This window comes from Danio rerio, chromosome 6 (assembly GCF_049306965.1).
Source record: "Danio rerio strain Tuebingen ecotype United States chromosome 6, GRCz12tu, whole genome shotgun sequence".
Lineage (NCBI taxonomy): Eukaryota > Metazoa > Chordata > Actinopteri > Cypriniformes > Danionidae > Danio > Danio rerio.
The window spans coordinates 4,263,154-4,284,078 of record NC_133181.1 but is presented as its reverse complement, the minus strand read 5'-3'; the positions used below and the strand labels follow the sequence as shown (position 1 = coordinate 4,284,078).

General features: G+C 37.1%; 1 protein-coding gene across 1 annotated transcript; it reads left to right on the top strand.

Moving 5' to 3' along the window:
* The first annotated feature begins 1,083 nt into the window (after positions 1-1,083).
* Positions 1,084-10,910, top strand: dmbx1b (diencephalon/mesencephalon homeobox 1b). The gene is made up of 5 exons (NM_001017625.2): positions 1,084-1,252; positions 4,159-4,321; positions 6,609-6,787; positions 8,017-8,389; positions 10,365-10,910. Exons 2-5 carry the CDS (start codon positions 4,168-4,170, stop codon positions 10,766-10,768), a joined length of 1,110 nt encoding a protein of 369 aa, NP_001017625.1. The 5' UTR covers positions 1,084-1,252; positions 4,159-4,167; the 3' UTR covers positions 10,769-10,910.
* Positions 10,911-20,925: the final 10,015 nt, after the last annotated feature.

Sequence of the window (20,925 nt, the reverse complement as noted above, 5' to 3'; positions counted from 1 at the left end):
TAAATTACATTAATAATATCATTTTATCGTTAATATTATTAGAACTGCACTTCAATAATTCAGGTTATTAATTTACCAATAGTTTTAATTATTACAAAAATAACACATATATCTTACTTGAAGCTTTGAAGCTTTACTGTTGCTCAACAACAAAGGCTTTAATAATTTTCCCAAGGTCCAAAATATCATAAATCTCAAATGTTTCCCAGCATTTCAACAAAATATGCAAGCTTTACATAAGGACCACTTTTTAATTCCTGCATAAACGTTCTCTCTCTCTCTCTCTCTCTCTCTCTCTCTCTCTCTCTCTCTCTCTCTCTCTTTCTCTCTCTCTCTCTCTCTCTCTCTCTCTCTGGAAAAGAAATCCCCCCACCAAAAAAAAAGCCTGAAAAAGAGAAGGGCATTATTGTTTTAATCCTCTTACCATCCGTCATTTTAAGACTGTTTTAAAGGCTGAGATGGCGTCTTGTCTCTGTAAATCCTCCAGGCCGGGCGAGATTCTGCCATCTATTAGAGATCTCATTCTCTCTCCACCTTTTTTTTTGCTTCGGTCCTTCTTAAAAACAGCTTGTCAGAAGGTGTGCAACGCAAAAAGTACAGAAATATTTGCTTATTACTCCACGCCTCATGTAGGACTTTTTAAAACACCCATTCAGTAGTTGAAATTTCACAATTGTACTTTAGTAGTTTTAATAGAAAAACTTTTTTGGCATTAGCTTGAAAATAAAAATCTAATTTAATTAATGAAAAACGTCTAATTATTAGCGTATTTGAATTTACCTTAACTTGTGACTCTTATTAGTTTTTGCTAATAATTTTTAGTTTTTAGATTATTTTGATGAGGACGTTATTGCCTTATTATTTCTCAATTACTTTGGTCACATAGCTATTAATGAATGGCTACAGCAGAAAAGCACATCGTTGAAATTGACTTGCTGACTGGAGGATCAGAAAGTGATGGAGACCCTTTGATTGACAGTTAAATTTGCCACTGAAGTTCCTCACTGACCTCATCGTGTTTCTGATTGGCTGATGGGCGGGATCTTCCGACTCTGACCCGCGGAGGCTGTGATGTTTTAGGACAAACAAATCAAACATTCTTCAGAACTGAGCAGCTGTAAACAGACTCGGATACTTTTGAATTCCAACAGGATATAAAACTACAGACTGGGAAAAATCACTCGTGTTCAGTTGCACCAACTGTCAGCAAACTTGCTGTTACTGTTCAGAGGCGACAAAACTTCCCAGAGAGGTGAGTGAAGACTTTAACAAATAATCGGAGTCCTTGAAAATCAGTTTTGAAGATATATTTCGTGCGTAAAATAAATGTAAAACAGATACACTCGTATCAATAACAGCTCCACACTGAGAATCTTAAAAATGTATACATTTGACATTCCCTATACACGAAGTTGATTGTTTTATTTGTTAAAAATTACGTTACATTATTTTATTAGCCTACGTTACACGTTACATTATACTCTGAAAATTATTCATAATGTAAATTAGTGATACTTTATTTATACACTCTAAGAAATGTTGGGTTATTTAAACCCAAATTGCGTAAAATGTGGACTAACCCAAACATTGGGTTAATTTGGGTCCTATTCATTTCATTAAAAAACTAACTCAGTGGTTTAGTCTGCAGCCAAAATTGGGTTGAAATAACCCAGCATTGTTTAGAGTTTACTAGATTGCGTGTACTAATTTTTTTGTTGTTGTTGTTGTTTATTTATTTATTTATTTTATTTAAATTTTTTTGGGTGGCGAACTCTCCTAAAAATGGGCCAATATTTTGCCTTCAAAAAGCTTAAATTAAATTCAGATTACTCTGTAACAACCCTATTTACACTATGGCTTAAAGCTATTTGACAGATCAAAATATATAGCTTAGAGCAGTTCGTCGAAATTAATTAAATAATAAATTTAAACTTATTTAAGCTATTTCTATTATATAGCCTGGTTTTATTTAATTAAAATGGCATATGATTAAATAGGCATATAAATAACATATTAAATAGCCTATATTCAAAGTCTCATTTGTTGAATAATGTGCAATTCTTTGTATCATATAACGTTGTTAATAAATAAAATTCTAATTCTACAAATATTTTGTTGAATACTCAATTACTTTTGCTGCTTGTTCATATTGTTTATTTAAAATTAGTTTACACAGCACAAACTTAATTCTTTATGTTCAATCCACTTAAATTTGTAAAAACGATTAAGTTAAATCGATTTGTGTTGGGACAATTTAATTTATTTAATATTTTAGTGTACCCTAATTTCTTTTTTTAAAAACTGCCGTGTAAATAGGCAACCTCAAATTATTCTAAATTAATATATATATATATGCAAACACAAAGGATGTGTCGCGTCCAGTGTCAGATTGGTAATGAAAGCTATTTGCACCAACATTAGATTCGGCTCAAGTGGGAGCAGCATTTGTAAATGCACACATACATCTCCAGCAGAAGCAGCCCAGAGGCGATGGAGGACAGAAAGAGCACCAATAGAGCTTAACACTGGGAGGGCAAAGTAAATGTTTAGCAAAGCACTTTTTGTTCAGCCGAATTAAAGTATTCCCATGTGGCTGGAATATGATTACATCGGGGAATTTAGTGTCAGTGACACAAATGCCACGGGCTCTTTAGCGAGGACTAAATCTTAAACCCCGAGGCTGCTTACAATTATTCTTGCGTCAAAAATAATAATGACTAATAAAGAGATTATTACCACTGCAGACAATTATCACCGATTAAAATGTAATCAAACTGCAGCTCAATGGAAAATCCCTGCAGTCTTTTAGGCCTACTAAATACTAATATAATATAAGTGTTTTATTATTATAATTGTTACTAGTCTAGCTGTAGTATACAAATTATTATTGTTATTATTATTATTATTATTATTATGGATAATTTTGGTTTTTTGCGGCAGTTCATGGTGTTTTACATTTTTGACATGCCCTCGAGCACAGTTCTTGTTAAAGAGAAAGCGCAGAAATTAATACAATTTGTTAGACGTCTTCAGCATGCCTAAAACGAATTATTCATATCTACTATATGCCTATATTTATTTGATATACGACCTGTCATAACCTCATCCATATGCTGTCACGGCTGCTTGCAAACTGAACGAAAACATTCATCATCTATTGTGGCGATATAGGCTGTGAAGATCAAATAAAGTGCTATGTTGAATAAGCCCAAAATAATGAAAATAAATCATATGCTTTGCACTAATAGCGGATAATGGTAAATGCTGCCTAAAATAATAGAAATTAAAAACAATTGACGAGATTTTCACTGAAAATTAATTTAAAAAGACGATTAAATATAAATGAAACAAAATGTCAAATATATGGCATCCATATAGGCAAAATTATGTGCATTTTTAGCAAACAAAAAGAAAGAAAAATACAAAAATAAATTATTTATAAACGTACAAATGCCTACACTGTAAAAATGATGCTCCACACAATGGATTTATATTAGGACAACAAGAAGATATTAAGTAAGTTGTTCGTTTTTTTAATAAATTGAAGTGTATTGAACATAAAAAAATTAAGTTGTATCCAAAAACCCCTAAAAGTGTGTTGTTTCAGCCCATTTTAAGAAATTTGAACAAACAGCAAACGTCTTTTATGAGTGTATGTGTCGTCTTTTATGCTATTCTATTGCATTATATATATATTACAATTTCTTTATTTCAGAAAGGAATTAATTATTTAATGTGAAATCTATGTTATAAACATTTACGGAGAAATACAAAATGCATGTGGAGCACGTGTCATAATTAAAATAGTTACATGCACACGATGCGAGTCAATTATTTTTAGTTATTCCCATTACTGTCTTTATAAATTTAATTAGGCTGCGTTGTTATTTCCCAGAGATGGGTTGCGGCTGAAAAGGCATCCGCTGCGTAAAAACGTGCTGGATAAGTTGGTGGTTCATTCCGCTGTGACGACCCCGGATTAATAAAGGGACTAATTAAGCCGACAAGAAAATGAATGAATGCGTTATTATTATTATGAGTATCCATGTGTCAGGTGCAACTTTGCAACCTCAAAACACAATTACCAATTAACCTAATCTAAATTGTTTGTGTCAGTATTTATGACATTAATCTTCAGCATTTTCTGTCGTTTATCAGAAGCTCGAGATGCAGCACTACGGGGTGAACGGCTATTCTTTGCACGCCATGAACTCTCTGAGCGCAATGTACAACCTGCATCAACAGGCCGCGCAGCATGCGCAGCACGCGCCCGACTACCGGCCATCCGTGCACGCGCTTACGCTAGCCGAGAGACTTGCAGGTAAATGCATGATTTTTTTACATTAATAAAAGAGATGATTGTTTGACAGATGTTCAAGATATGTTGATGATAGACTATAGTTCTGAACAGAGTTGGGTGTAATTGGTTACTGTATTTAGATTACTTTTGCACAGAAAAATAAGCAAGGCATTACTTTTAATTTTCAGAGAATTTAATAACAGTTACTTGTTTAAATACTGTTCATAAATACAACAGATCTGGATCAATCAGTTAAGCATATTAATTCATTTATCAAGTAGATTGAACGTGCTTGAGAAACTATGAACAGAAAGTCAGAGGTTTTTGTCAATAGGCTATGAAATATTGTGTCATTGCTTTACCATATTTTGTGTTTTGATATATATAATGTTTATAATTTATAATGTGTTACATTTTTGGATAAAGCTAAAAGAACATGTTTTAAAGAAATAAAAGAGTTTAATTTGTGTTGTATGCAGCATTGAGATTTATATGTACTCTACTAAAATAGTTGGATTAAAAATACCCCAACATATAACCCAACTATAGGTTATCATAGCACCTTACCAACTATGGGTTATTTTAACCCAGTGCATTGGGTTATATAATTTAAACCAATGCGTTGGGTTATTTTGATTAAATGGTATTTTTCCGTTCTGGTATTGCTACTATTACTAGTACTACTGTAATTTTTTTAATTATGGCTGGGTAAAAAAAAAACATATCGAAAATGCTTTATTTCCACTACATTTTAGCTCCAGACACTTTTGTTAAAATAAACCAAGATTCACAAACAATTAAGAAACAGATCAAAGTGCAGACAGTTATAAGCAGAGAATCATGTGTTCACTCTAAAAATCATTGAGTTATTTATTTGACCCAATGGTTGTTTTAAACAATTTTGGAGCTTTGTTGGGTTATTTAAACCTATTTTAGATTATTGATTTAATAACTTAACCTGTTGAGTTAAATATTTGGTGCTTTGTTTGGGTTATTTTTAACTTTTATTGGATTATTTATTTAATAACTCAACCAGTTGAGTTAAATATTTTAATTTCAACAGTCAGCTGATTTAGCTGACACAAAACAGCTGTATTAATATGCGTGCATGATGTTGTTTTTGCGTTCTAAAGCTTATTTAAGCTATAACATAATAATATTGTTCTTAATTATCAAATTACCTCTCCATGTTGGGTTTTTTATACCCGTTTCACCATCTTTTAGAAGCGTTTGGATGTGGTTGAAATGTATTGTACATTGTGGACACTGAGTGAAGTCTGCTGCAGCTGCAGCACACAGAGCTCCATATTCTGCTCCATCAACAGAGGATTTTCTGCTTGCAGAGTTTATAACTTTCTGCACTTTGCTCTGTTTCTTCATTGTTTGTGATTCTTGATTTATTTTAACAACAGTGTCTGGAAATAAAATGTAATGGAAAAAAGCAGTTTCAATATTTTTTTTATTTATTTACACAGTTATAATAAAAAAAAAGAATTGTACTAGTAATAGTAGCAATAGTAATACCAGAATGGAAAAAATAACCTTTATATAATCCTTAATATAATCCAATGCATTCGTTAAAATAACCCATAGTTGGAAAGGTGCTTTAATAACCTATGGGTGGGTTATATGTTGGGGTACAGTATTTCTAACCCAACTATTTTAACAGAGTTGATGGAGCAGAATATGGAGCTCTGTGTGCTGTAGAGACTGTCCAGCAGCTGTTCACTCAGTGTCCACAATGCACAATACATTTTAACCACATCCCTAAAAGATGGTCTTGGATGGTGAAACGGATATAAAAAAAATGACTTGGAGAGATAATTTGACAAAGATAACAATACTATTGTGTCAGAGCTTAAATAAACTTAATAACACACACATATTAATGCAGCTGTTTTGTGTCTGTTAAATCAGATGACTGTTGAAATTAAAAAATTTAACTCAACTGGTTGAGTTATTAAATAAATAACCCAATAGAGGTTAAAAATAACCTAACAAAGCACCAAATATTTAACTCAACTTGTTGAGTTATTAATAAATAACCTAACAAAGGTTGAAAATAACCCAACAAAGCACCAAATATATGTAACTCATCCATTGGGTTGAATAAATAACTCAAGTTTTTAAGAGTGTAGTGCATTTATGCGTTGAATGTTATGTTGTTGTATAAATTAATCTTGAAACTTGAGTAACTGAGTTATTTCTCAGACACAGCAATTTTAAAATACATTTTTAATGATGTAATTGGTAATTAATTACTTGTTTGAAGTCACTTACCTGAAACTCTCCATGACTGCATGTTCAGACATCATCTTGGAGGCACGCTATGGTTCTCAGCACAGAAAGCAGCGCCGCAGCCGCACAGCCTTCACCGCCCAGCAGCTGGAGGCGCTGGAGAAAACCTTCCAGAAAACACACTACCCTGATGTGGTCATGCGTGAACGGCTGGCCATGTGCACAAACTTACCTGAAGCTCGAGTACAGGTGAGCTCAAAACCAGCTTATATTATTGAGAACATTATATATTCTATTATAAAACATAAAATCAATGACAAAAGTAACACGTATTCAAATATCATATATAAATCATATAAATAAGTAAATAATGAGGCTATTTGTTAAGAAATGAAATGTATTATTTATTATTTATTAGAAATTTTAAAAAATCCTACTTCAATATTAAAAATAATAATGAAAATAATCATAATAATAAAAATAATATTATTTATAATAATGGCTATTAATATTAATGTCTGTATTATTATTAAGTATTATATTGTTAATTTATTTTTATTTTTTGATAAGTCTGCTTTTACAATTTGCCATGCAAAACACTGCAGAAATGACCAACAGGCCCATGCCATATACAGTACATATACTTAATAAATAACCCACTATTAAACAAAAGCATTAACGTATGCTATATAGTTTTGTTTTCAGAAGCTTTGGAGACGTAACTTAAATTCGGCTTTTAAATAATAGGTCACCTATAGCTTTCGCCATGAACCAAAGCTGTGTTCCAAATGACATCAGTGTTTTCTAAGTGCACTGCAATTGTAAACATGAAGATCACTAAAACTGAACTGTAAAAATACTTTGATAGCAAATTAAACCTAAGAGAGATGACGTTAATGCTTTTTTTTAAAAATCATTCCAAGTTTAAATGTTGGAACGTTCTAAATAAATAGGGCATAGGGGGATAAGTGGGAATAGAACACAGACAGGAACTATGTTTCTAACTACAGCTCCAGAGGTGTAGTTGCAAGCATACAAGTTTGCGACACAGTTTGCGAATGTTCGTTTGAACAATGGCTTTGGGTAACACCAAATCAACAAACTATGTTTGCAATGATACAACTTGCGACCTTAGTTGGCTAACGATGGTTTTCGGAAATGCACCCCAGGTCTATAAGCATGCTTGAATGTTGGTTTATAAGCGGTTTGTTTTTCCGATGTTTTCTGAATTGTGGGCTGACCAGTAGCTTTTGATGTGGATGCTTTTTCCTGCTTGGCGATACTGTTGACTATATAAATGGACAATTTTAAAACCTTAACTTTTCCAAATCACGGTAAACCTTAAAATCCATTATCATCCCATGCCTATATACTGTTATTCACATCTATAACAAATGTTTTTTAATTCAGCTGTGGTGTCTTGCCTTTATTCTGTGACTGAAGTTTTTCATTGCATTTCAATGTCTTCACATTTCCAGGTGTGGTTTAAAAACCGGCGTGCAAAGTTTCGCAAAAAGCAGCGCAGCTTGCAGAAAGAGCAGCTTCAGCGGCTGAAGGAAGCTGGGACAGAGGGCGCTCAAGATGAGGGAAAAGAAGAAGCTCCGCCTGTTGAGGCACAAGCCCCGCCCTCTCCGTTAGATGGGCGTGGCCTCACTAGTGCCCCTTCCTGTGAGCTGAATGAGGAGGTGAACGTGACCTCACCAGAACAGTCAGGGGCAGAATCAGGGGCCGAGGACACCACTGACAGAGAGGATGAGCCACTGTCAATCAAAGATGAAATAAAAGAGGCGGGGCCACCTCTGATGACAGATGACAGCTCACCCTCATATAAACCACTCAGCCCTAAATCAGGTATAAACGACTAGTTACATGATCTTTATTTCTCAATGCTTAAAATGAAAAAAAAAATAGGTTGAAGTATTCAGAATTGTGTACTTTTCTTTCTTTTGAGAGAGTCACGAATGATGGAAATTGAGAGTCTAATTTTGTAGGTGAACAACTTTGCAGACTTTTTTTACATTAAAGGACAGCTACGTTTTGAGGTTAGTTGAGGTCAGAATTATTCGCCCCCCTTTGAATTTTCTTTTCTTTTTTAAATATTTCCCAAATTATGTTTAACAGAGCAAGGATATTTTCACAGTATGTCTGATAATATTTTTTCTTCTTATTTGTTTTATTTTGACTAGAATAAAAGCAGTTTTTAATTTTTCAAAACCCCTTTTAAGGTCAATATTATAAGCCCCTTTAAGCTATAATTTTTTCGATAGTCAACAGAACAAACCATCATTATACAATAACTTGCCTAATTACCCTAACCTGCCTAGTTAACCTAATTAACCTAGTTAAGCCTTTAAATGTCACTTTAAGCTGTATAGAAGTGTCTTGAAAAATATCTAGTCTAATATTATGTACTGTCATCATAGCAAAGATAAGATAAATGAGTTATTAGAGATGAGTTATTAAACTATTGTGTTCAGAAATGTGTTGAGGAAATCTGCTCTCCGTTAAACAGAAATTGGGGGGGGATGAACAGGGGGGTGAATAATTCAGAGGGGCTAATAATTCTGACTTCAACTGTATATGTCAATAGTCAATAATTCAGTATATCGTGGTAATAAAAATGTACAATTGTTTATTTAAATTCAGCCCAGACTGTAAAAAATGCAAGGTTCCACATAAGTCCTTCATGTTGTCGCTGATTAAGTTAGCTTAATTGTTTAAGTTGTCTCAAATAATACTCATATTTAAAATAATACTAGTATTTTAAATAAGTAGTAATTAATTGTTTGCAATTGCTTACCTTAAATAATGTTTATAAACCCAATGAGTCTTTTTTTTCAATTTATACTACCTGACAAAAGTCTTGTTGTTAATTCCAGTTGTAAGAGCAACAAATAATGCCCTGACTTTTAGCTGATCATTTGGAAAAGTGGCAGAAGGTCAGTTTTTCACATGAATCATCTGTTGAGCTGCATCCCAATCATCACAAATACTGCAGAAGCCCTACTGGAACCAGCATGAACCCAAGATTCTCACAGAAATCAGTCAAGTTTGGTGAAGGAAAAATCATGGTTTGGGGTTACATTCAGTTTGGGGGTGTGCGAGAGATCTGCAGAGTGGGTCATCAACAGCCTGAGGTATCAAGACATTTGAGCTGCCCATTACATTACAAACCACAGGAGAGGGCAAATTCTCCAGCAGGATAGCGCTCCTTCTCCTACCTCAGCCTCCACATCAAAGCTCCTGAAAGCAAAGAAGGTCAAGGTGCTCCAGGATTGGCCAGCCCAGCCACCAGTTATGAACATTATTGAGCATGTCTGGGGTAAGATGGAGGAGGCATTAAAGATGAATCCGAAGACTCTTGAAGAACTCTGGGAGTCCTGCAGGAACGCTTTCTTTGCCATTCCAGATGACTTTATTAATCAGTGATTTGAGTCATTGCAGAGATGTATGGATGCAGTCCTCCAAGCTCATGATGGAGTCAGACACAATATTCATTCTGTCTCCACTGCAGCATGACTTTATATTCTATACTGGACATTATTTCTGTTCAGTGAAGACTTCTGTCTAAGTAAAGTCAGACCTTACTGTCCTAATTAAATCATTAAAAATCAAGGCATGATCATATTTCATTTTGGTAAAATAAACATAATCTAGACGCCTCTGCCTTTCATATAAGCCAATTCTGATACCAAATGATCAACTAGAAGTCACGTTATTATGATTCCTATTTTTGGATAGGCGACAAGACTTGTCAGGTCGTGTAAAATCTGCCTTTGAATGCAAACAAAAACAAGTTTACATTGCGATCTTTCTCTGTCCGCAGATGATCCGCTTGTTTCTCCAGCTCTTCCCTCTTCCAGCGGCGCGGTGGCTCAGAGTAACTCGTACGCGTCGTCTCCTCTCAGTCTCTTCCGTCTGCAGGAACAGTTTCGCCAGCACATGGCCGCCACCAACAACCTCATGCACTACCCTGCCTTCGACGTGACCGCGCCGTCCTCCTTACCTTACCTGGGTGTAAACGTAAACATGGCGTCTCCGCTTGGATCTCTGCCCTGTCAGCCATACTACCAGACGCTGACTCAAGCCCAGCAGATGTGGAGCAGTCCTCTGCTGCAGGGCTCCGGAGGTCTCCCGGCCCTCAACAGCAAAACCACAAGCATCGAAAACCTGCGCCTGCGGGCCAAGCAGCATGCTGCATCTCTCGGCCTGGACACGCTACCAAACTAAGACCATGTCCACATGAACATGGGTATTTTCCGGATGAGTTTTCCTGCCTTTGTTTGACAAATAAAAAGCTGATGCGCTGTCAAGAGCATGCCGAACCAACAGGGAGCCATAAAAACGCTGAGATAAAGGGATAGTTCACCCCAAAATGACAAATTGTACTCTATTTACTCACCCTCAGGTGGTTCCAAACCATTATGAGTTTCATTCTTCTCTTTAACATTCATTCATTATTTTCTTGTCGGCTTTGTCCCTTTATTAATCCGGGGTTGCCATAGCGGAATGAACCGCCAACTTATCCAGCAAGTTTTTACGCAGCGGATGCCCTTCCAGCCGCAACCCATCTCTGGGAAACACCCACACACACACACTCTTACACTACAGACAATTTAGCGTACCCAATTCACCTGTACCACATGTCTTTGGACTGTGGGGGAAAACGGAGCACCCGGAGGAAACCCACGCGAAGGCAGGGAGAACATGCAAACTCCACACAGAAACACCAACTGAGCCGAGGTTCGAACCAGCAACCCAGCGACCTTCTTGCTGTGAGGCGACAGCACTCCCTACTGCGCCACTGCCTCGCCTCTCTTTAACATGAAAGAAGATATTTGAAGAAAGCTAAAAACCTGTAACCATTGACTTCCATAGTAAAAAAAAACAATTATTATGGAAGTCTTAATTGCAAACTAACAGTGCTTAATTCATAAATTAATATTTTCCAGAAGTCCCAGCTGGGTCAGTTGGCATTTCAGTGTGGAGTTTGCATGTTCTCCCCATGTTTGCATAGGTTTTCTCCGGGTGCTCCGGTTTCCCCCACAGTCCAAACACATGCGCTATAGGTGAATTGAATCAACTAAATTGCCTGTAGTGTATGTGTGTGAATGAGTGTATGTGGATGTTTCCCAGTGATGGGTTGTAGCCGGAAGGGCATCCGCTGTGTAAAACATATGCTGGAATCATTGGCGGTTCATTCCGCTGTGGTGACCCCTGATGAGTAGAGGGACTAAGCCTAAAAGAAAATGAATGAACGAATCCCTTTAAGTATTCGAGCAAGAAAAGTTATATACAAAGTCAACGTAAATTCAGGAACTGTGATGAATTACCGTCGCAATGAGTGCGCAATGTGTAAAGGCTGATTTATACTTCTGCGACAAACGCACGCGTATGCTACGGCGCTGACGCATAGCCCTTCACCGTGGCCGTCGGCGTCGCTGACGTGCACCTCTCAAAAAATGTAACTACACGTCGCAACGACGCCTAGCGCAAGCTCTGTGATTGGTCGGCTTGGTAGCGCTGACGAGTCTGGGTGGGACCGAGAGCAGCGTGAATGGTGCGAGCCTGATGGAGCGATTGTTTACAAGTGTGGAGTCCCGTGAAGGAGCTCCGGATGGAAAGTTTTGTTTTGTGTTTACCTCATAGTTAAAGCTGTTGCACGTCCGCCGGTTCCTGCCTCAAAATGAGCGAGTTTGAGCCACTTGTACATCCCGGAAGTGTTCAGGAAAAGCAAAACAGCAGCGAAGAAACTCGACACAGAGGAACATTTACCCCTCACTGCCAACTAGCGTTTCAGAAGTGTTAATGCAGACCAACAGAGACAGCGCGCACAAGTATAAATGCACAGCTACGCGCGTTGCATCCGCCGTGGGTTACACCGGTCACTTGACGCAGAAGTATAAACCAGGCTTAGCCACAAACTTGCAGAATTCGCCTACCACATCTGTTGCGAATGCAACTGTGTTGGCCAATCAGAAAGAAGAAAACAGCACACACTCTGATGGCATGAGCCATACGACCACACTGTAAACTGGCTAAAAGTCTTCACCCTGGCCTCGAGTCTTCAGAAAGTTTTGGTTTCAGTATGTGGACGAATGGCCAAACGGCGTAGAAAAACTACAGTTTTGTGAATACCCGTGTTCCTGTGGACTGGACCTAACCCTCCAGTGTCCAGGATTGATCACGAGGAGCCATTTCTTTATACAGCATGGTGGAGTGAAGAAGTCTGGATGACTTTTAAAGGGATAGTTCACTCAAAAATGTAAACTCTGACGTCATTTTCTCATCATTTACATCATATGCTTTTTTTATTACGGAAAATATATATTTTGAAAAAGGCTGGTTGCCGGCACGCATTAAATTCCATAGTGTTTGTTTTCCTACTGTTGATGTCAGTGGGTCCCAGCTACCAGCATTCTTCAAAATATCTTCTTTTGTGTTTGACGATGAAAGGAACTCAGAGCTGAGATGATGAGGTAGTTTTCATTTTTTGGGGGGGTAAACTAGCCCTTTAAGAGTTTATGTCCAGCTGCATGGCAGAGGTTTTTAAGCTTTTCCAAACACCCCTGGCTTTGCACTTTTAAAATGTTAGTTAAAAAGCACATCAATGGCCCGTTCACACTAAGGAAGATTACCAGAAATATATTAGGGTCAACACCAATGCACAATAATGCATGCTTCAGGTTTGTTGTGTGCCACTTTGAATACTCAAGCTAGTTGAAGGCATAGTTTTATCACTCATGATGAAAAAGACACTCTGAAAGGGATTCCGGTTATTGCAAAATTTGAGGACTCTGAAATTAATTTCAACTTAGAACAGTTTCTTTAAATTCAATTCAGTTCAATTCTAAAGCTCATTAGAGCATCGTAGTTCCCTAGTGGTTAAACTTCAGACTTTCAAAGCAGTAGAAGAGAAGGAACTCTTTAAACAGGTAAATTCCTTCAATTCAACAAGGTCTATGCTAGATCCTGACAAAAATCGCACTGTCAACATTAACATGGACATAGGGTTAAATCACATTCTCTAATCGACTTGTTCTGCCACCAAAAACCCATATGAACGTTGTGATTGGCCGAATCAAAATTGATGGGTCAACATTGGTGGTTCATAGGTCGTCACCAATGTCAAGAGCAAACTTACACCCTTGCTCAATCGTATCTACGACTTCTGGTGTTAACCTAGGTGTATTGGCCAATCAGAAAGGAGAAAATGTATTGAGGCAAAACCTTTAACAGTCTTTTTACAGTTCATGTAGCACAGTGGTCCCCAACCTTTTTATCACCGTGGACCGGTCAACGCTTGTCAATTTTACAACATACCGGGGGGGGGGCTCTGATTATGTTTCAATCAAGGTTTATATGCTTTAAATACATAACATCTGTGCCAAACATTTCAACTGACGAACATATTAATAATAATACAACCGTATAGCCGAATTAAATGTATGCATTGGCATGTTACAGCCCTAATGAGTATGATTATGTGAAGCTCCATATAGATTCATATTGCAATGATTGCGGGTACTTACTTAGTGATGCACGCACACATAACGTTATATGCACAATCCTTAAATGCTCTGCTGACTTGGACTCTATAATACCTGTTTTATAACCTTAAACTATCAACAACCACCACTGAGCTATATTCTAGCGATCGTTCTTCCCGCTCCGTGGTGGATTTTGGCATAGTCCAATTCATGTGAGATGGCGGGGGGTGAGTGGAAGAAACCAAGTCGGGGGGGGGGAATATTTTCTACAGAAATAATTCATGATTTCTAATGTGGCCCGGTACCAATTGTTCCACGGACCGGCCCGGTGGTTGGGGACCACTGATGTAGAAGAGTCAAAATTGGTGTTTTATAGGTCGCCACAAATGTCAAGAGCAAACGTACGCCCTTGCTCAAACGTGTCTGCAACATCTGGTGTTAAGCTAGGTGTACTGGCCAATCAGAGAGGAGCAAATGTATTGATGCAAATCCTCAGTTTAGCCAATGATTAAACCTTCAGACTTTCTCAGCAGTAGGAGAGGAAGAACTCTCCAAACAGGTAAATTCCTCCAAATCAACAAGGTCTATGCTAGATCCTGACAAAAATGGCACTGTCAACATTAACATGAACATAGGGTTAAATCACATTCTCTACTCGACTCGTTCTGCCTCCAAAAACTCATATGAACATTGTGATTGGCTGAACATTTCCGTTAACAGCTCATGTAGCAGAGTCAAAATTGGTGGTCGCCACCAATGTCAAGAGCAAACCTACGCCCTTGCTCAATCATATATACGACATCTGGTGTAAACCTAGGTGTACTGGCCAATCAGAAAGGAGAAAATGTACTGAGGCAAAACCTCAGTTTCAAGAGTTCCCACTTAGATATGCTTAGAGTTCAAAACAAGTTTGGCATGCTGTCCTGGGAGAGAACCCTGAGCTCGGAGATACTTGAGCTTAAGGCTCCCGCCCGGTGAAATAGCACATAAGGGGATCCGAGATTAGGTAGGTCTCGAGAGCTCCCCCTTACAAAAGGCCTCACAGCAAGAAGGTTGCTGGGTTGCTTGTTCGATCCTCGGCTTAGTTGGCGTTTCTGTGTGGAGTTTGCATGTTCTCCCTGCATTCGGGTTGGTTTCCTCCGGGTGCTCCGGTTTCCCCCACAGTCCAAAGACATGCAGTACAGGTGAATTGGATTGGCTAAATTGTCCGTAGTGTATGATTGTGTGTGTGGATGTTTCCCAGAGATGGGTTGCAGCTGGAAGGGCATCTGCTGTGTAAAAACCTGCTGGATAAGATGGCGGTTCATTCCGGTGTGGTGACCCCAGATTAATAAAGGGACTAAGCCGACAAGAAAATGAAATAAATGAATGATTACAGATGAGAAGCCAGTCCTGCTCAATCATATCAAATGCTCCCCTCGAAAATAAACTGCGGTCACACTAGAGTTTGTGTGTGCGAAATTCTGTCGTATGGGATTAAACAAAAGGACGGGATTAAATAAAATTATTAGACATTAAAAAAGCGAGCGATTGCTTCATGTTTTTAATTTCTGGCCAGACAGGTCATGTTTTGATCCTCGATTGGTCTCACGCAGTCAAGTGATGCGATTTCGCAGGTCAGAGTTCACCCAGCTTAAACTTTGCACCGCAGCAACCTGCGAAACTTGACGTATGACCATGCGTTTCCGGTCTGACGCATTCGCTTGCGTATGAATGGAAGTCTATGGGGAGAAAAGTCAAGCGTGACCGCAGCTTTAGTTTGAGAAGCTTCACTTAAACTGATGGATAAACTTCAGATTTTCTCAGCAGTAGGAGAGGATGAACTCTCCAAACAGGTACATCCCTCCAAATCAACAAGGTCTATGCTAGATCCTGACCAAATTACTAACACAATTGTTCTCAGAAGTTGCAGAACCTATTCTTAACATTTTGAATTCACCCTTACTTTTAGGATATGTTAAAGTAGTCATTAAGCCTCTTATTAAAAAAATAACACAGGTTGATCGCAAACAATAAGTAAATTATAGGCCAATTTTAAACCTGCCTTTTCTTTTTAAGATACTACAAAAAAGTCATATCTACTCAACTATACTCTTTCTACAGAGATATCTGTATATCTGTATTGGATTTAGAGCATCAAAACAGCACTCCTAAGAGTTATGAATGGCCTGCTTCTATTATCTGATTGTGGTTGCACTGCAATGAAAAACAAATCTTCCTTTGTGTGAATAGGCCTCAATTCATTTGTCTGTGTAAATATTGTAAGCTTATTGAGCTCCACAGCCTCAGCAGAAGATTAGGGAAGCCTCTGGTTTGTATATTAGAAGAAGAGACGTTTAAATGTCTTCATTGTCTGTTGTAAAAGGACATAAATGTGAATGGAGGACTTCAGACTGACGCTCCTGATGTTATGCCATATGTTCTGTCGTTTTAAATGCTATCGGATATTGCTGAATTGTCTAAATATATGTGAATAATTTATCAGTGAAATGGATGGGAATAAACCACATATATAAAGTGAATGCGTGGCAGTAATTAGTGGATTCTGTGCTGTAAAAAAAACTGTAATTTTGAGGTTTAATTCCAGCAACTGGGGTGTTGAAACAAAAATAAAATAACGCCTGTTAAATTACAGAAATGTACTGTAAAATAACAGGGGTTGAATTAAAGAAATTTACCAGAAATTTAGGTACATTTCTGTAATTTAATGTTTGTTATTTTACAGTAAATTTATTTAATTTAATGGCCGTTATTTTACAGTAAATTTCTGTAATTTAATGTCTGTTATTTTACAGTAAATTTCTGTAATTTAATATCTGTTATTTTACAGTAAATTTCTGTAATTTAATATCTGTTATTTTACAGTAAATTTCTGTAATTTAATATCCGTTATTTTACAGTAAATTTCTGTAATTTAATGTCCGTTATTTTACAGTAAATTTCTGTAATTTAATATCTGTTATTTTACAGTAAATTTCTTTAATTTAATGGCTGTTATTTTACAGTACATTTCTGTAATTTAATGTCCGTTATTTTACAGTAAATTGCTGTAATTTAATATCCGTTATTTTACAGTAAATTTCTGTAATGGTCGTTATTTTACAGTAAATTGCTGTAATTTAATGTCTATTATTTTACAGCAAATTTCTGTAATTTAATTTCCATTATTTTACAGTAAATTGCTGTAATTTAATATCAGTTATTTTACAGTAAATTTCTGTAATTTAATAGCCGTTATTTTAGAGTAAATTTCTATAATTTAATATCCGTTATTTTGCAGTAAATTGCAGTAATTTAATATCCGTTATTTTACAGTAAATGTCTGTAATTTAATGGCCGTTATTTTACGTTTTTTTGGCACCCCAGCTGCTAGAAATAAACCATAAAATTACAATATTTTCATAGTGTGAGATTCATTGTTTTTCCTTCTTCTACCTATATTTAAACTCCACCAAGTCACATTAATTTTAACATAACTTTTTAAAAGTTATAATTACAAAGCATGGATTGCTTACACTATTAAACAAAATGTCTTTACATTATATAAGTTATCCTAATTTTAAATAAAAGAAAAGATGGTATATTATATTATATTATATTATATTATATTATATTATATTATATTATATTATATTATATTATATTATATTATATTAGTCGATGCAGTAGGTAGTGCTGCTGCCTCACAGCAAGAAGGTTGCTGGTTCGAGCCTTGGCTGGGTCAGTTGGCATTTCTGTGTGGAGTTTGCATGTTCTCCCTGTGTTTGCGTGAGGGAAAACGAAGCACCCGGAAGAAACCCACGCTAACATGGGGAGAACATGCAAACTCCACACAGAAATGCCAACTGACCCAGCAGGGACTTGAACCAGCGACCTTCTTGCTGTGAGGCAGCAGCACTACCTACTGCATCGCCTAATATAATATAATATAATATAATATAATATACCATCTTTTCTTTTACTTACTGTGAGGCGGTTATGCTTCCCACTGCACCACCGTGCTGCCTCACGTTAATCAGCTTTAAACTTTTTTTTTTAAAGTTATACAAACTTTAACTTGAAGTTGAGATCACAAGAAAAGTTCATTTCATTCAAGTTTAAAATTGAAGGCAGCGAGATTTTTCTTTACAGTGCATACGCTGATAACAGGAAACCTGTTAAAACACAAATTGCCCTTTCTCTGGCTTTCACGCAGACACTGGTGTTGATTAGAAATGGAGAGAAAAGCTTAAATCACAGTGGCAGAAGCGAGTCCATCAGCACATCAGGCATCGCCGCCCTCCTGTCAGAGGTTTGGCAGCGCTGAAGCAGTAAGCAGATTAACACGGGTCACCAAACCACTGGATTAAGAGGAGGAAGAACAGAGGACTGCAGCGTCGTGTTCAGACACCTGTTAACCACACACACACACACTTTACATGCTGCAACTGCAAAACATGAATTTCATTCACATTCCAGACAGAAATAGGCAGAGAGAAGAGACAAGATATTTACCAAAACCTAAATGAAAGCTAACAGCTCTAATGGTCCCAAGAGGTGTCACATGGCACTGGGAAAAACAGGTAAAAACAATCAAATGAAATCTCTAAAAGGGGGTCGAGGAGAGTTCCTTTTGTTGTTAAAGGCCGTGAAATGGTGACTTTTATACATTACTGAGTGAATCCAACCCAGTACTAGTAAGTATGTACAGTTGAAGTCTTTTGAAGTCAGTTGAAGAATTATTCGCCCCCTTCAAATTTTTTCTTTCTTTTTAAATATTTCACAAGTGATGTTTGACAGAGCAAGGAGATTTTCACAGTATGTCTGATAATATTTTTTCTTCTGGAAAAAGTCTTATTTGTTTTATTTCGGCTTGAATAAAAGCAGTTTTACATTTTTTAAACACCATTTTAAGGTTAAAATTATTAGCCCCTTTAAGCTATATATTTTCTCGATAATCTACAGAACAAACCATCGTTATACAATAACTTGCCTAATTAACCTAGTTAAGCCTTTAAATGTCACTTTAAGCTGTATAGAAGTGTACTGAAAAATATCTAGTCAAATATTATTGACTGTCATCATGGCAAAGAGAAAATAAATCAGTTATTACAAATGAGTTATTAAAACTATTATGTTTAGAAACGTGTCGAAAAAAAAAATCTTCTCTCCGTTAAAAAGAAATCGGGGAAAAAAATAAACAATTGGTCTATTAATTCAAGTGGTCTAATAATTCTGACTACAATTTTTTATTAGAGTTGTTAAAATACTGGAACTGGACACCAATTGATACTGAGATTTTAAAAACGTCCATTTCCCATGAACATTTGAGCGCGTTCTTAAACAGTGCTGATTTGCCATTGTGTCCTCACGCTCAACGGAAATAACTGTGATTGGCCGTAAAGGTCATCAGTTCACCCAACTCACCGCTGTTTACTGGGTTTAACCACAGATACAGGGACAATGGAGCATTTCAGTAACGTCGATCAGCTGGTTCACTTGAAATGGACGTTTTTAAAATTTCAGTACCGATTGGTATCAAATTCCAGTATTGTGACAACCCTACTATATACAGTATACTTACTAGTACTTGATTGGCCCCCTTTTGCCTTCAGAACTGCCTTAATCCTTCGTGGCGTAGATTCAACAAGATACTGGGAATATTCCTCAGAGATTTTGCTTCATATTGACATGAAAGCATCACATAGTTGCTGCAGATTTGTCGGCTGCACATCCATGATGTGAATCTGCTGTTCCACCACATCCCAAAGATGCTCTATTGGATTGAGATCTGGTGACTGTGGAGGCCATTTGAGTACAGAACTCATTGTCATGTTCAAGAAACCAGTCTGAGATGATTCACACTTTATGACATGGTGTGTTATCCTGCTTGAGGTAGCCATCAGAAGATGGAGACACTGTGGTCATAAAGAGATGGACATGGTCAGCAACAATACTCAGGTAGACTTTGGTGTTGCTCAATTGGTACTAATGAGCCCAAAGTGTGCCAAGAAAACACCATTACACCACCACCACCAGCCTGAACCATTGATATAAGGCAGGATGGATCCATGCTTTCATGTTGTTGACGCCAAATTCTGACCCGACCATCTGAATGTGGGCAACGTTTACCCAATCTTCTATTGTCTCTTTTTCAGACCATTCTCTGTAAACCCAAAAGATAGTTGTGCATGAAAGTTCCAGTAGATCAGCAGTTTCTGAAATACTCAGACCAGCCCGTCTGGCACCAACAACCATGCCACATTCAAAGTCAATTACATCCCCTTTCTTCCCCATTCTGATGCTCAGTCTGAACAGCAGCAGATCGTCCTGACCATGTCTACATGCCTAAATGCATTGAGTTGCTGCCATGTGATTGGCTGATTAGAAATTTGTGCTAAGGAGCAGTTAGACAGGTGTACCTAATAAAGTGGCCGGTGAGTGTATATACAGTATATTTTTAGTGTGTGTGTGTGCGTGTGTGTGTTTTTAATCTGTAAACTGGGCTTTTTCATCTCTGCATATATAAATGTGTGTGTGTGTGTGTGTGTGTGTGCGCGTGTGTGTGTGCGTGTGTGTGTGTGTGTGTGTAAAAATGTGTGAGTGAAGAAATTGTATTGGTATTTTTGGGTATTGAAATGCTTCTAAATTTGTGTGTGTGTGTGTGTGTGTGTGTGTGTGTGTGTGTGTGTGTGTACAAATGTGAAAGTGAAGTTTTTGGATTGGCCATTTTCTTTTATTTGAATATTTATAAATTGTGTGTGTGTTTGTGTGTATGTGTGTGTGTGTGTGTGTGTGTGTGTGTGTGTGTGTGTGTGTGTGTGTGTGTGTGTGTGTGTGTACAAATGTGAAAGTGAAGTTTTTGGATTGGCCATTTTCTTTTATTTGAATATTTATAAATTGTGTGTGTGTGTGTGT